This window comes from Radiomyces spectabilis (assembly GCF_025331425.1).
Source record: "Radiomyces spectabilis strain NRRL 2753 chromosome Unknown BYT42scaffold_6, whole genome shotgun sequence".
Lineage (NCBI taxonomy): Eukaryota > Fungi > Mucoromycota > Mucoromycetes > Mucorales > Radiomycetaceae > Radiomyces > Radiomyces spectabilis.
In genome coordinates this window covers 627,437-642,112 of record NW_026251931.1, presented here as the reverse complement: position 1 = coordinate 642,112, position 14,676 = coordinate 627,437, and the positions used below count along the sequence as shown (strand labels likewise).

The 14,676-nt window shown below is 43.0% G+C and overlaps 4 protein-coding genes across 4 annotated transcripts; 2 read left to right on the top strand and 2 right to left on the bottom strand.

The window, feature by feature from the left end:
* Positions 1-33: 33 nt before the first annotated feature.
* On the top strand, positions 34-3,781 carry BYT42DRAFT_613596 (Vps54-like protein-domain-containing protein; the record flags this gene model as incomplete). The annotated part of the gene is made up of 10 exons (XM_051571756.1): positions 34-406; positions 518-1,746; positions 1,804-1,841; positions 1,909-2,317; positions 2,387-2,740; positions 2,810-2,897; positions 2,980-3,188; positions 3,280-3,405; positions 3,500-3,591; positions 3,658-3,781. 10 exons carry the CDS (start codon positions 34-36, stop codon positions 3,779-3,781), a joined length of 3,042 nt encoding a protein of 1,013 aa, XP_051423619.1.
* A 152-nt stretch (positions 3,782-3,933) lies between these two features.
* BYT42DRAFT_568276 (uncharacterized protein) lies at positions 3,934-4,764 on the bottom strand. Its single transcript, XM_051568155.1, has 2 exons — positions 4,700-4,764; positions 3,934-4,518 (listed from the first exon to the last, which is right to left on the bottom strand). Exon 2 carries the CDS (start codon positions 4,359-4,361, stop codon positions 4,203-4,205), a length of 159 nt encoding a protein of 52 aa, XP_051423618.1. The 5' UTR covers positions 4,362-4,518; positions 4,700-4,764; the 3' UTR covers positions 3,934-4,202.
* Positions 4,765-5,412: 648 nt separating this feature from the next.
* Positions 5,413-7,440, top strand: BYT42DRAFT_568272 (major facilitator superfamily domain-containing protein). The gene is made up of 6 exons (XM_051568154.1): positions 5,413-5,708; positions 5,814-5,841; positions 5,935-5,985; positions 6,087-6,238; positions 6,298-6,764; positions 6,845-7,440. The coding sequence occupies exons 1-6, from the start codon at positions 5,422-5,424 to the stop codon at positions 7,189-7,191; spliced, it is 1,332 nt and encodes a 443-aa protein (XP_051423617.1). The 5' UTR covers positions 5,413-5,421; the 3' UTR covers positions 7,192-7,440.
* A 1,613-nt stretch (positions 7,441-9,053) lies between these two features.
* BYT42DRAFT_613594 (eukaryotic peptide chain release factor subunit 1) lies at positions 9,054-10,698 on the bottom strand (the record flags this gene model as incomplete). Its single annotated transcript, XM_051571755.1, has 5 exons — positions 9,054-9,123; positions 9,186-10,173; positions 10,266-10,409; positions 10,490-10,521; positions 10,613-10,698. 5 exons carry the CDS (start codon positions 10,696-10,698, stop codon positions 9,054-9,056), a joined length of 1,320 nt encoding a protein of 439 aa, XP_051423616.1.
* Positions 10,699-14,676: the final 3,978 nt, after the last annotated feature.

Sequence of the window (14,676 nt, the reverse complement as noted above, 5' to 3'; positions counted from 1 at the left end):
TTGTCCCCTCATTTACTCAGCACGCCCACTGCGATGCATTCAAGGACCCCTGCCGTATCGTCAGGACACGATGACGGCGATAAAGTACCTTTAGGCAGGCATATGAATGTATCTTCATCGACTGGCAAGCTCGCATCGCTTGCGTCTCAGAACAGTGGGTCCGGTCAAACACGTCCGATCCACGCTCGAGAACGATCGTTGCAGCGCGATGACGTTTTTGTCCCTAATCCTTCCAGTCGGCCCGCTTCCATTCGATCCGCATCTTCATTTAATCGTCCCGTGAACAGTCATCGGTTTGTACAGGGGCATCACACGCGCCGACATTCCAACTACTCCAACTTTAGCACGGTCAGTGAAACTTCGTTGCCTTGGACAACCCGCGATATCGGGTTCAATGCCATCTCGGGTAAGCGTGCATGTACTTTATTACCTTTCGCAGAAAGTTACTTACCGTGACGGTATTGTTGTTGTCTGGTGCGGCCTTGTTCCTCGTCGGTTTTTTTTTTTTATCCTTCAGGTGTTCTCAACGATCCTGCCAAACGACCGGCGGCGAGTACGAAACCCAGTAAATCCGATATTCCTCCTGTACCTCACGCCTCGATTCCCAAAATCAAGTCTTCTGATTTTGATGCTTACCTTGCTCACATTACACCCGTTTTTGAACGTTATCAGCAGAATAAATTAGTGGATCATGACGAACCAACGACGCATTCGCCTTACGGTGCCCTTCACAACATATTGGACGAAGAGTCCTTGCCGGTTCATCAGCGTCGCAGTACTCGCAATCCTTACAGTATTCCTCAGATCATGTCTTCCGAGAGCCTCAGCCTGGATGTTGACGATGTGAAATCGTCTTCTCACGAGTTACCAATGATTGAAAATATCCCCAGTATCTTCTTTGAACCTGACTTTCATCTGGAGAATCCGCGGACGTTTGACGCTGTATGCGAAGGCGCAGATATCATTGGCAACAGCGGAGCGAATGCATCGGTATCGACCAGTACGATATTGCAGGAAAAACTATCTTACTACTTGGATACCGTGGAAGTTCATTTATTGCAGGAAATTGAAAATCGATCGTCTTCATTCTTCGAGGCGTTATCAAACTTGCAAGCGCTACATCAGCAAACCATGGAATGTGTATCCCAAATTCACGCTATTCGGGAAAAGATGAAACGGATTCAGGAAACCGAGTGTAAGAACGGGTTGCAAGTGATTCGTCTCCAAATACGACAGAGAAATTTGGAAAAACTCGTGCAAGCCATCGAAAGTGTCAAGGAAATCCGCTCGGCTCAACCCATGATCCAAATTCTGCTAGGTCAAGGGGATTATTTTGCGGCTTTGGATCTAATCGATGAAACGCGACGCACACTGCGACGTAAAACGGGTGCGGTCGATCTGGAAGCCGTGCGTTCGCTGGCCAATTTCTCGACACAGCTTGCGGAGATGCAAAAAGCAGTTGGAATCATGATGCAACATGACTTTGTGAGCATTCTTTTATCGGATATGATGCAGCGAGTCGAGATCATGGATGCTGCCGCTGTTAAATTACGGCTTGTGGAAGCGTCGGACCGAGAAACCACAGATCAGCCGACGCCGTGGGCTCCCGATTTGGACAAGGAGCAGAATTTGGTGGATCAATTACTCCCTAGCACCAAGGGGCTACTTCGTACCGAAATGTTGGGCCCTACTTTACAAACATACAAAGAACAACTCACAGTTGAAATGAAAGGTCTGATGCGAAAGGTACTTTTTTCTAAGCCGTGCGGAGTCTCGTATAGATGAGTAATCGTCTTTTGTTAGTGTTATCCTTCGGAATCCAAAGAAAGTCCAGATGCTAGGTAAGCCATTAATGATAAACCAAAAAAGTTATTCTTAGTTGAACCGATGCTGACGAATAATTTCTAGTCCAAATCTTCAAGCCAAGCAGTTGAAATCCATGGCTTTCAACGATTATTTCGAAATGTTGCAGGGTGTATTTACAACCTTGGTAGTCGCCTTTGAACGTGTCGCCACCTACCATCATTTGCTTGTCAAGGTCATCGAGAAAGGCATGGTACAGCAGGAAAGTGACGATGAATCGGGCGATGATCTTCCTTTATCGTTCAAAAAAGACTTGTTCGAGGTTCTTTTTGCGGCGACCGACATTATCAATATCCGTTGCAGCAAGCTCATTGGTTATCGAAACGATCAGAATGCTTTGTTGAATCCGACCGATTTTTACCGCTTGTCACGCATGATCCAACGGTTTATTCAGGCATGTGAAATGTACTGCAATCGTTCCTGTTTCGGACTTCGCAGCACCTTGCTGTCTCAGGTATGAATTGTGGAATTCAATGAAGTCAACGATACCCATGATTGATGTACAAATTCACTTGGCTTTTAGCAAAAAGCGTTTATCGACCATTTCCACATGGAACGTATCAAGCAGGAAGCTCAATTGATTGAAAATGAACAATGGGTCGCCAGTGAAGTGCCTACCGATTTCCAGCGTATTGTGGATCGTATTTGCGATGGCGGCATTTCTTCTTTTGCAGCATCGGAAGAATCTCAAACGGAGGAACGAAAATCGAGCGAGCAGCCACGGAGTAGCAAGTTACTGGTGGTCAATGGATCGAGCTACTTTGTCGTTGGTTGCAGTTTGCTGATCCTGAAAATGTTTGAAGAATATCTGCGATGCATATTGAACCTGGAAGGCATGGCGACCGATATCATGCAAAAACTCGTGGAAATGCTGAAGGTACGGAAGATTGATCGGGAACTGGCACCGCCATATGGCGCATCATCTGATCATTGTTGTTTTTCATAGCTATTCAATTCGCGTGTATGTCAAGTGATCCTCGGTGCAGGCGCTATGCGGTCGGCCGGCCTAAAAAACATTTCCGCCAAACATCTGGGTAAGTCCCTTGCATGACTGCATATGGTACAGTAAATGATCTTATTTGACTCATGATGTTTTTTTTTGTGACGGGCATTCAGCGTTGGCATCTCAATCCATCGGTATCATGATTCAGCTTGTTCCGTCCTTGAAAGAGTGTGTACGTCGGCATATGCCCGTTAAACACGCCGTTTTGTTATCGGAATTTGATCGCATTGTAAATGACTACCGAGACCACCAAGGTGAAATCCATGCCAAGCTGGTCGCCATCATGAACGAACGTTTCACTGTCCATATCAAAGCGATGCAGGTAAGCACTGGTTTCTTGATTTTTTGAATGAAAAGTTCAATTCTATGAGCGTATCAGGTTCACTGAATACGTATTTTTTTTTCCGGTTTAGTCTATCAAATGGGACGAGGATAATAGTACCGGCAAGAATGCCAACAGTTACATGGAAACCCTGGTGAAAGAGACAATGACTTTGCATAAAGTACTCAGCAAGTATCTTCCAGTGCAGGATTTACAGGTAAGCAAAATTTCTCTTTTTTTTTTGCCTATTCCGCGAGCAATCGTTCATTGGTTTGTTTTTCTCTCTTTTCCACCAAATCCCGCGAATATAGAGCGTGATGTCGCGCGTGTTTGATTCCTTCACAACTCAACTTGTGCAAGAAATCGAGAAACTGTCGATTCGAACCAAACTCGGCAAGGATAGGTAAATATGTTGAAGACTGCGAACCTAATTTTAAAATTCAGGGACTAACGTGTAAGCCATTTTCAGACTGATCACGGACGTCACCTACTTTACGCGTCGACTCACATCATTACAAAACGTGGATCCACCTTCCAATTCGGTGATGGAGGCGGTCAATAAAATCAGCTTGCCCGCCACCTCTCCCAACTAACGCCATTTTTTTATTTCTTCTACCAGACACATTGTACATTTTTGTATTTTTTTTTTCTTTCTACTTATACCTTCACGCATGTTTTCTTCTTTCTTATTTTACCCCCCAGCTCCTCCGTTTCATTCAAAAAGTTTAGAGACAAAAAAATGGTTGCTCGTTTTTGTATAATGTTTTATTTTATTTTTTTTGGATCAAGCATCTTCATAAATCTTTTGCTATGAACTAGAGACTAATTAACGGTCACACTTACCAGTTAAACAAAAAGAGACAACGGATGTAGAGCACAGATCTATAAATTCAAATCAAAAGATCAATACTGCTGTCCATGAGAATGATGCAGATAACAAAATAAAAGATTGAATAGGATGAAGTTTTCAGCAAGTCCAATTAAATCCTAGAAACCACGGAAAGACACGCTTCTTCAGTAGGTTTCCAAGCTCCCTAGAGAACAAGTAATTGCCACTGATTCCACACATCCCCACTCCCCCACGATGAGATCGAATCTTCCCAAAAACTCAGAGAACCCAAGCTTAAGTGTCCAAACAACCTCGGTGCAGAAAGAATGTGGGCCTCGAATCATAGAATGGATATAACTACAATCTCATCACCAGAACTTCATCCTAAATGTCACGAATCGGAAAAGGGGGGAAAACTCACCTATTCCAGACACGGATGGCGGCAAGCCATTGGATATCCAAGCAAGGGTTTCCCATGGTATTGAAAAAAGTTGCCTAAATCTAAACTCCATGTTAGTTGATGATCATGTAAAGATCACAACAAGATGAAAGATCCGTGAAGAATCAGATGGTGATGCATGTATAAATCCGCTAAATTCTTCATGAAATGTCTCAGAAGAGTAGGGATATTTTCGTCATCTTCAACACGGATCTTATCAAGGCATTGAACAGTAGTACTTACCAAAAACACCAATCGGATAGCATCCGTGGTTAAGCTACGTGTTGAGCTGTGGCGTCCTCATGGAACTATAAATAATCAGCAGGTTAGCTACATTGTCTTGCGTTGCTTTCCACAAATCATCAGTAGGATGAGCGATTGGATGGTCAGATACGAGGAATTCCAAAAAGTCCTTTCATCCACATGACCCTTGTTCAGGATATCAAAAGATGGTTCTCATCAACCAACATCCACCTCGCTCATTCGCACTGTAACGGCTATATCGAAAAATCACTACTTGCCTTTTGAATACCATGGGAGAAAAAGATAAAGAAAATAGAAAAAACGCCACCGTTGAACGGCTTTAAATATTTTTTTTTTCTTTGTTTGCTGTGAATGAAAACCGTACCGCGAAAATTTTTCGGTGATGGTCACATCTCGAGTCACAGTTCGAACGCAGCAATGGCCGGGACGGACACGGGAAAAGATTTGAGGGAAAAAAAAAAAAAATCTCAGGGACAAAAAGAAAAAAGAAAAATAGCAGGCGAAAAAGAAACATAATGATCGAGAGTGTGTGCGTATGTTCTGGATCAGTTGAAAATGAAGCCCCTTGGAAAGCGCCTGGATCCCTTTCATAGTCTCCTTTTCTACGCTTAAACCCAATTGCCGCAAAAAGTTTTTTAGGGGAGGGAATAAAAAAAAATAATGCGCATTCAGCACACATATAAAAAGGGCCTGACGACCGTATGGAGGTTAATGGTGACATTTTCACTGTTACAGCACTCGTTATGACGCACACAGCCCACTTGTCACCTTTTGCCAAGGAGCATGAATCTGCCATGTTATCGCCAGACAGTGGTTTTCAATTCACGCCTGAAAAGCCCGACAATTCCATCGTATTCACCGACGACTCCAGTTTTGACAGCAACGAAGAGAAAAAACTCGTACGACGAATGGACTGGCATATCATGCCGCTATTTTGCATATTCTATTTCACCGATTATCTCGACCGAGCGAATATTGGCAATGCAACGTATGTTGTTATCTATAAACTCTCTACTCTTTTTTATCTTTACGATAAAAAAATAATAGCCGCATTCCCCTTAATCACATACTAAAAACAATATATTGACAATAGCTTGGCCGGTATACAAAGTGATCTTGGGGTAAGTAAATGCAAAAAAGAAAATGGATCTGACTATATTAAGAAAAAAAAGAACAAAAAGGCAACAAATTCCTAATACTCTACCTATTCTTAGTTAACAGCCGCCCAATTAAGTACGGCGATATCTGCATTCTATATTACCTATGTAAATGAACCATCTTATTTCTTTGTCTGCATAAGCTCATGCACACGGTGTGGGATAGAACGATTTGAATGGAACTTCTTGCTAAATTTAATGTTTTCTAGATCCTCTGTGAAGTTCCTTCCAATGTTATGCTGAAGCGCATGAATGCCGCTTATTGGTTATCGATATTAATGCTGCTGTGGGGCACTGTCACTCTACTGATGGCCTTTAGCACCAATTTTGCTGGATTACTCAGTGCACGATTGTTTCTGGGGTAAGCATATATAGTAATGAAAACACAACGCATGTACGTCTCCTAACCAAAATAATCAGTGCTGCAGAATCAGGTTATATTCCTGGCATCCTTTATCAAATGTCACGCATCTACAAACCACGGGAATTCGCTTTGAGAGTCAGCATCCTGTTAACCATGGCAACGCTGTCCGGAATTGTTTCGGGTCCTATCGCCTTTGGTGCCACGTTGTTGGAAGGCAAACTTGGTCTACACGGTTGGCAATACCTTTTCATTTTTGAAGGTGCCCCCACGGTGCTTCTCAGCATCGTCTCATTCTTTACGCTGTTTGATAATATCGAGGATGTCAAATGGTTGTCCAACACCCAAAAAGCACTTCAGCAACAACGCATGCAATCGCTGAACAGTGACGACCATGGACCTATTACACGCACCACCTTTGTCATTGCCATCACCGATTGGAAGACTTGGTGCTTTTCCATCGTTTATTTACTCAATGCCATCAATATGACAAGCATGAGCGTGTTCACTCCCACATTGATTGATGGTATGTTATTATTGATGGTTGATTAGGAGTTTTTGGTGATGCAGGTATTGATACCTAGGATTTTTCGTTTTCTCTCCTAGGCTTTGGATTCCCTGTGCTTACCTCGCAGTTATTAACCGCCCCGCCCAGCGTTGCCGGCACTTGTGCGGTTTTACTCGGCGGTGTCTTGTGCAATCGTTTCAATCGACGCTCACCTCTTTTGGTGGTCGGATCCATTATCAATGCCATTGGATTCCTGCTCCTTTTGACACTTAATAGCGCTTGGGGTAAGCTAATTTCTCTTCAATGCATCTCTCTTTTACTGGTTTTTATTAATCGGATCGGACTTTCCTCTTGGTTCAAAGCTCTATACAGTTCCATTTTCGTCATTACCATCGGCATGGGATTACAAGGTAATTTGATGATTCTAAAAAGCGGTGGACCCTGAAATTTCTCACGCGACATTACAGCCGCAGCCGTGGTGGGATGGTCAGCCGTCAATTATCCGGATCTCAATGTTCGTGCGGTTGCCGTGGCCATGGTAGTCATGATAGGCAATGTGGGTGGTGTCATTGCTTCATTTCTGTACCAATCCTACGATGGACCCCGTTACGGTAATACGATGGCTTGAGAATGATCGAAATTACATTATATTCTCACACTTTTTCAATATAGCTTTTGGCAACACTGCCAACATGTCTGTTGCCTTGGTCAGTTCATTGCTTGCCGGTATGACCGGCTACCTTTTATATAAAGAGAACTGCCGACGAGATGCTTTGATGGCTCGCGGCGACGAGAAAGGGCGCATGATGAACGAGGTGAGTTTTGTCTCCACCCATCGATTTTTCTACAAATTGGTCATGCATGCTCACTTTTTTTCTTCTTTTCTGGTAGAATCTTTCCTTCCGCTTCCTCTACTAAACAAACCACGACTAAAGATGATGCCCTATTTTCCATACTATATTTTACATTTGTAACATCCTCATCATTTTATTCTTCCTTCTTTCTTTGTTTTGTTTTTTACAACATTTATTTTTATATTGTTCCTTTTTTTTATGTCAGTCTCTTCAATGATGGTGTTCCTGGGAGGAAAGTAGGGAAAGCTGGTACTAATCGTCATGGTAGTTAAGTTCATTTAGCGTTATCAATAAAATGTCGGCTACATTTCTCGGCGACAGCTACAGTATATTCTCCTTTTGTCTCCAACCATTGCACATTGTCAAGGGAGCGATGTCTCCTTCCATTCCTTTCTACATGTAATCATATTTCCTTTTTGCTGAACAAATCTGTGTGGCAAACATAAAGATTATCAAAATATGTGATACAGAAACTTCGCATAAGCATTTGTTCTTCCCTTTTTATGCGCATGATAAACGCTGTCAAAACTGGAGCTTGCTGTAAACAGTGCAGCTAAAAAGCAGAGTGCAAGCCACTAGGGATGCGATCAACCCCACTAAGTAAACAATTCCTTGAAAAGCTATTTCCAATACTGTTGCCTAGGAATAATGTACAATCTATCACGGGTCCCAGAACATCTCCGTGGTAGGTCATTTAGTATCCAAGGTGCAGTAGGATTAAAAAAAAAGTTCACAGATGGTTAAGATGAATGGTAATTTATTTCTGGAAATGGAAAAAAAAACCAAAATAAATCTCTATTAAGGTTTGTGCAATAGACATAAAACACGTGTGTAAAACAGCTTGTCTCCTCCAACGAATTCATCCTGTGTAGACACCAAACCACTGTAGACTTGCAGCTGAGTCACGTCTCTTTTGACGACAGGATCACAAATGGTGTGCGCATGTCGAACCAATGTATAATACTCTGCGTAAAATATCAAGGTATTCATCAAACTGTGCGCAAGAGGTTACAATGAATGTGGATGTGGCTCTAACATAATCTCGTTTAGCAGTAATTGCTGGCATGCAGCCACGTACATACAAGTGTATGCAGGGGGGAACATTTTCCTCAGTGATCCACTGACAGAATCAAATGGATGAATGAATATTTTAACAACTCTCTTTTGGGTCTCCATCCCTGTTTGAACGTAACACGGATAAACTTTTCCCTAACACATCATTATTTGGTGAACTCACAGTTTAAGGCACGGGTCATTGTCGTCCGAATCATCACTACAGCGGAATGTCATCCCACAGGATCAAAAGTTTAGCCAAACCAAGTCTAGTAGGATAATAATGCTTTTTACGTAAATCAAACCAGTTGTATGCAAAGAGGAAATAGTTAGATCTTTTGTGTTTTGTCTTTTTTCTCTTTTTTGTTTTTCTCGGATAAAGGGAACAAGAGATATAAGTTTAAATATAATCGTCGTCGGAGAAGAACTCGTCGGATTCGTAATTCAGTTGTTCAAAATTGACGCGGTATCTATTCAAGTATGAGTATAAGGCAACCCATGTTCTTCCAAGGAAGGAGAAAGTTCAACTTACCTCAGAATACCACCGATACCACCAAAGCCCTTGACGAATTGGGAACCTTCCTGGGATCGGTTGGTAACAAATTCAAGTGTCGCACCAAAGTCCTTGTACTTTTCAGCAAACCATTCAAGCAAAGGCTTGACTTCGACGATCTCCATTTCCGAGTTGGGTGCTGCTTCAGCACTGGTATCCAACAAGAACTTGCGATCCTTTTCTTCTTGCTTGGTGGGATGGTAAACGGTCTCAGAACCAGCGGCATCACGGAGCACATAACGGTTGGTTTCCAAATTTTCCCATACAATCAAACTTTCCACTGCACCCAATTCCAATGCCTTCAAGGTGTCATCAATACCGAAACAGTATTTGCCCGTATCCTGAGAAATTTCATCAAAGTAGGCCTGGATCAACTTCTTCTCCTGAACAAACTTGACATTGGACAACGATTCGGCGGACAATTCGATGGCCTGATTGAAACCGTTTTCACCACCATAGGATACATCGACGACCTTGACGACCTTTGCCTGCAAACGAGAATCGAACATATCGGACTGTGATAATTCGGTCTTGAAATCGGCGGAACCGGCCAAAACGAGACCGGCCACGTTCACCTTATCATTGGTAATGAAGAAGTTGACGGCCAACTCGGCAACTTTACGCACGTAGTTGTGACGCTTTTCGTCACGAAGACGAGAGAAACGCAAAGCGGACTGACCACCACGACCGTGCTTCTTGGGTAAATCGACTTGAAGTTTGTGAATGACTTCACGCGTATTGCCGGAAAGAGAACCGAAAAGCGATCCGTTACCGTCCATGATGATAAAACCAAATTTAGCATCCGCTTCGAGCAATTCGGATAACGCTTCGGTGTGGAATTTGTTATCGCAAAGGTACAATGATGTGTTGATAGGCTTATGTGGTTCAAAATCGATATTGACCTTCTTTTCCTTGCCTTCATCCGTCACGATGGTACCGCAGTACACCACCAAACCATTAGGAGGAACTTTTTTATATGAAATAAAAAACGTCAGCGTAACCTGTAAAAATAGACCCACATTCCTCGCTCTTCAAAATAACGGTGCAACAGGGTCTTACCTCGTGTATACAATTTTAAACGCTGCTGGGTTGAAGTAATGGCCGACAAGACGGACAAACGATTCACACGAGACTTAATGTTAGAAGCAGTACCATATTCATCAGCCAACATTTTCGCGGCTTGAGAAATCTGGGATTTGGGAGCTATGAAAAGAAAGAGATACAGTTATCAGCAAGTGTTATTCACAGGGACACGAATAGCTCTGGTATTTGACGATACATACGAAGAATAAGCGAAATCATGGAAGTACCGTTACTGTTTGCAAAAGTCGAAAAAACAAGATGAACAAGACCGTATTAGTAAAAACTGGGGTCATGACGAAGATGGGAATTGGGGGCTGGCTTACCCTCGTGCGGCTTCCAGATTTTTGATGAGCTTCTTCATCTTCCAGATTTCGACATTCTGGTCAGTGTTTTGTTCAGCCGCAGACATGTTCGTAGAATGGCAAAATGAGCAGAGCGGATGAGAAATTGGGACTCTTGAAATTCGCCAAAGAAGTGTACGTTCATTTTTTTTGCTCCCAAAAAAATTTCCAAGAAAAGCCACTCTGGCTGGTCCCGGTGTCGTCATAATTTCCTCATTTGGTGTTGTGACTTTTTGTCCTGTTTCCTAGCAAAAAAAAACAACACTGTCCTTATCCCAAACGCCCATTTCCTGAATGAAAGCATAAGGCAAAAGCATCAATGGTAATACTCGGGCCAGTTGCTGTCTTAAATTTCGAATGCCTCACTCGTTGAAACTTGATTTAAACTGTACAGTGCTGTTGACCCTAATCCAGGCCCTGTTCTATTGGAACACCGCCCGTAACCGGTCTGACTCGCATATAACATTCTGCTCAGTGAATGGCTGTTGCTTTTGTTCGAATAAAAACTGAGCGAGCCACTACTTTCCGAGACTGTTCATATTGAGCCATCAGTGTATATATTATTCCGTATTTCAATGTACGCCCTATCACTCTCTTTTCCTAACAGAGTCCACGACGGGTTCCAGACATCTTTTTGAGAAGCTATTTTGTCGCAACGTTTCCATGCCAATGGAATATCTCGGATGTGTTGAATTATTGATTGCTAGGGCTCCTTCTCCATGGAGAACGCAACTGCACCAACCTTTCTCTAAGCTTCAGTTGCATTCAGTCATATAATCGAGGGTGTTTATGGACACCGGTGCCTAATCTGATTCTATACTCTTTTTATTTCTAGCGTGGTGCGTTCTCTATAAGATATGATAAGTCATTGAACTCTGCTTTCTTTTAATTCTTATCGTGTTGTGCATCCATCCATGACGTCGCTGACGTTCACCTTTGGTTAGTCGTTTCGGCCTTCAGCGACGAGAAGCGAATTAAACTATGTAAACATCACATCAAACCCATCAGAACCGTGATACGAAGAGGGGGTTTCGCCGAAACAGGAGTAAAAACACTTTCGCCAAATGGGGTAATAATATCGGCGGTGCCTCTGGTATTCTATAAAAGGTTATTATTAAATGTCTGAAATTTGACGTTGGCAAGCAAAATTTGGTAGTTACCACAGTTTCATTTTCTGTAAGTGAAATCGGCTCGCCCTCGAACAGTTCAAATGAAAGGTTCAATGAGTTTGGAACACAATATTTGAGCCAGATCCTCATTTTTCACGCGAATCCATATAAAGCGAGCATGATCCAGCAGGCGGCATACCATATGGACGAGGAAAGCAATCTGGCTGTATTGTTGTTAAATCGCTTTGACGGGAATTGAAAAGCGATATACGCGTAGAGAGTGGCGCCGAAGACAACGCAGAGTTTGCCATCTCTGTGCTGGATGAAGATTTGAAAGCAAGACCTAAATGGAGCCATATGTATATTTTTCTCTGCGGTCACCAAAGACACTTACCCTGCGTGGAAAAAAAGTTTAGACGACAAGCTATTGTTCCTGTGTACCAGATGGATGTCTTTGAATTCAACACTAAAACGGAAAGGTGGATAGATTGACTGTAGATATGGTACTGACGGGGTGGCTCCACCGATTTGCTGACTTGTTATGAAGAAGGATCTGGATCCCTCCGCACGACAGTTTTGGCTACGGTTCCATTCACCAGAGCTGTCGACTGCTGATCGCGTCTTGTACTGTTTTTGGTGTGAATTGCATAATGTGGAGATTCCGAGTCATTACTGTTCGTCCCGCCTCCAGAGTTAACCCACAGTCCGGCGTCCGGATTAATGGCCCTTTGAACAGATTCCTGTAGCTGCATCTGGTCCCAAAGTGCGTCTCGTAAATCCATTCTGCTGACAATGGGCTTCTTTGTAAATGGGTTCACGTGCTTTTCAATCGTCTTTAACTGTTCGCATGACATGTGTATATAATGAATAAACTCCAATGCCGAGTCTATGTGGGCCAGATCGTCCTCACTCATGGTTTGCCCAGGCGAGGACCACGACATCAATACACGATAGGTGAACTGATACCGATCATATTCACTGTTGGAGATTGTCATTAATAAGGTGCAGTACGATCCTAGTTTTTACATAGTGGACACCTTGGTGTGTAGAATGCATCGCTTTCAACGGTTTTTTGCAACCATTTTGGCGAAAGCTTGGTAAGCAGACCACCTTCCATGGAGTAAGCTGTGCGCCATAAATACGTTAATCCTGCGCTGCAAATCCGATCTTCTCCGTAAACTGAATTGTCCTCTGCAAATTTACATAATCGATTACATTGGCTTGATTTATGCGCCTCGTGATGAACGCAACACATACATCGCCAAGATTATGAAGCTGAAAATACGAACAAAGGCTTAGCAGTTCCAGGACATTCTTCTCAGTGATGCGGTCCTGCTTGCGGCTGTATACATAATCTAATGATAGCTGGAAGGCTTCAGCAGTGATATACGAGTTGTCTTTGAAGTCTAAAGTGATTTTTTCGAAGGGGATTTCGCGAAAGGTGCCTTAAATAAAGCGCGGAAATAGTGGATTTGATCCAGGACTAGCTTATGTAGTTTGTATTCTTTGTCCCACGCCGGCACCGATATTATAACGTCGCTTCCGATACCATCCTTCAGACCATGTTTAAAAAAATGATTGCTCAAGTGGAGCAGCTCATTCAGTTCAATCCCCATCCCGGGAGCCTGACTATTGCGAAGTGGAACTTTTTTAAATTTAAGAACTTTTTTTTGAGAGAATACCTACCATTATTAAAATGTTTGGGTAATTTTTGAAAAACAAATATGTATGATTGGTTGAAACGAAACCAGACAGCTGTTGATCGGCCCGACCTTTGCGCTCGAATTTTTAACATGAAGCGTAAAGCTCTGATGGAAGACTAAAGAAGAACCATGTTTGGGAAGAGTCGTTACCCATGTACACACGGCGGAGTTTTAGAAGCGAGGCTTACTGCATCTTCGTTTGCTTTTGGTGTTACTCCGGAGGATAAGCCGAGAACACTTGATGACTATGATCGTATCGTGTGTGCCAAACTTCCGGACAGAGAGAGATTTCCTGATCTCTACGACACCGTCAGCATATGTATGGTGCACGGTCCGTGTGGAACAACGCATCCGAGGTCTCCCTGCATGGAAAACGGCTCATGTAAAAAGCGTTACCCGCGCTCCTTCAATGAAGCTACTATCGAAGATCACAGTAGTTACCCGTTATACCGTCGTCGCAACAGTGGTGATTTTGTGGTCAAGAACCATGTCTAGTTGGACATAGATGGGTTGTTCCCCACAATCGATACCTCTGTGCAAGATATAACGCTCACATTAACGTCGAAATCTGTACTTCTCTTGAAACGTCAATGCGAACCCACACATCTACGTACCATGGATGCATCATGTCCTTCAGCGGACAGAAAAAAAGGTTCACATACAAGAACCCTGTCCACAATCCTTTGTGTCAACCGCATTCGTATCAAGACATGTCGACGACGTGAGTAGTATGATGATGTCTGATTCATAAAACATACTCATTAAGGACATTCGGTTTAATTTTCAGATTATGAAAGAAAGCAGGCTATCCAATAAGTTGTCGTCAAGTTTAGTTGCAGCTGTTCGCAATGCCTTAAGAAGTAGATCGTCTCTCCAGCTACCCTCGAAGATCCGGATCTCTCCAGAAAGCTCTTTTTACCAGAATTTAGTCCGCTTCATTGATGATACTACGTCTGCGCTGGACAAGAACGAGTTCAAGCCTTTAAAATACACAGATCCGAAAGGCGCTAGAAGATTCACTTTGACGCCCGTCTATTCATTCCAGAAAAGGCACATCACCCTTGATCTGCAAGCTTTTGCCAAACTCCTGGGTTCAATCGGGAGGTCCAGTAAACAGAAGACCTTCACAAAAGAACGTGCCAGGGAAGAGTACTTCCGTTTGTTTGACATGAAGAAATTGGGTTCCCGTCGATGCAAAGCTTAGAATCAGAACGTTGTGTTTTCTGGTAAGCCC

Excerpts from the sequence above, each read along its gene's own strand:
- BYT42DRAFT_568272 (XM_051568154.1), top strand. The coding sequence starts at position 5,422 with ATGGAGGTTAATGGTGACATTTTCACTGTTACAGCACTCGTTATGACG. Across the intron at positions 5,709-5,813 it reads GCGAATATTGGCAATGCAAC|CTTGGCCGGTATACAAAGTG; the intron begins GTATGTTGTTAT and ends TATTGACAATAG. Across the intron at positions 5,842-5,934 it reads GTATACAAAGTGATCTTGGG|TTAACAGCCGCCCAATTAAG; the intron begins GTAAGTAAATGC and ends ACCTATTCTTAG.
- BYT42DRAFT_568276 (XM_051568155.1), bottom strand. The coding sequence starts at position 4,361 with ATGATTCGAGGCCCACATTCTTTCTGCACCGAGGTTGTTTGGACACTT.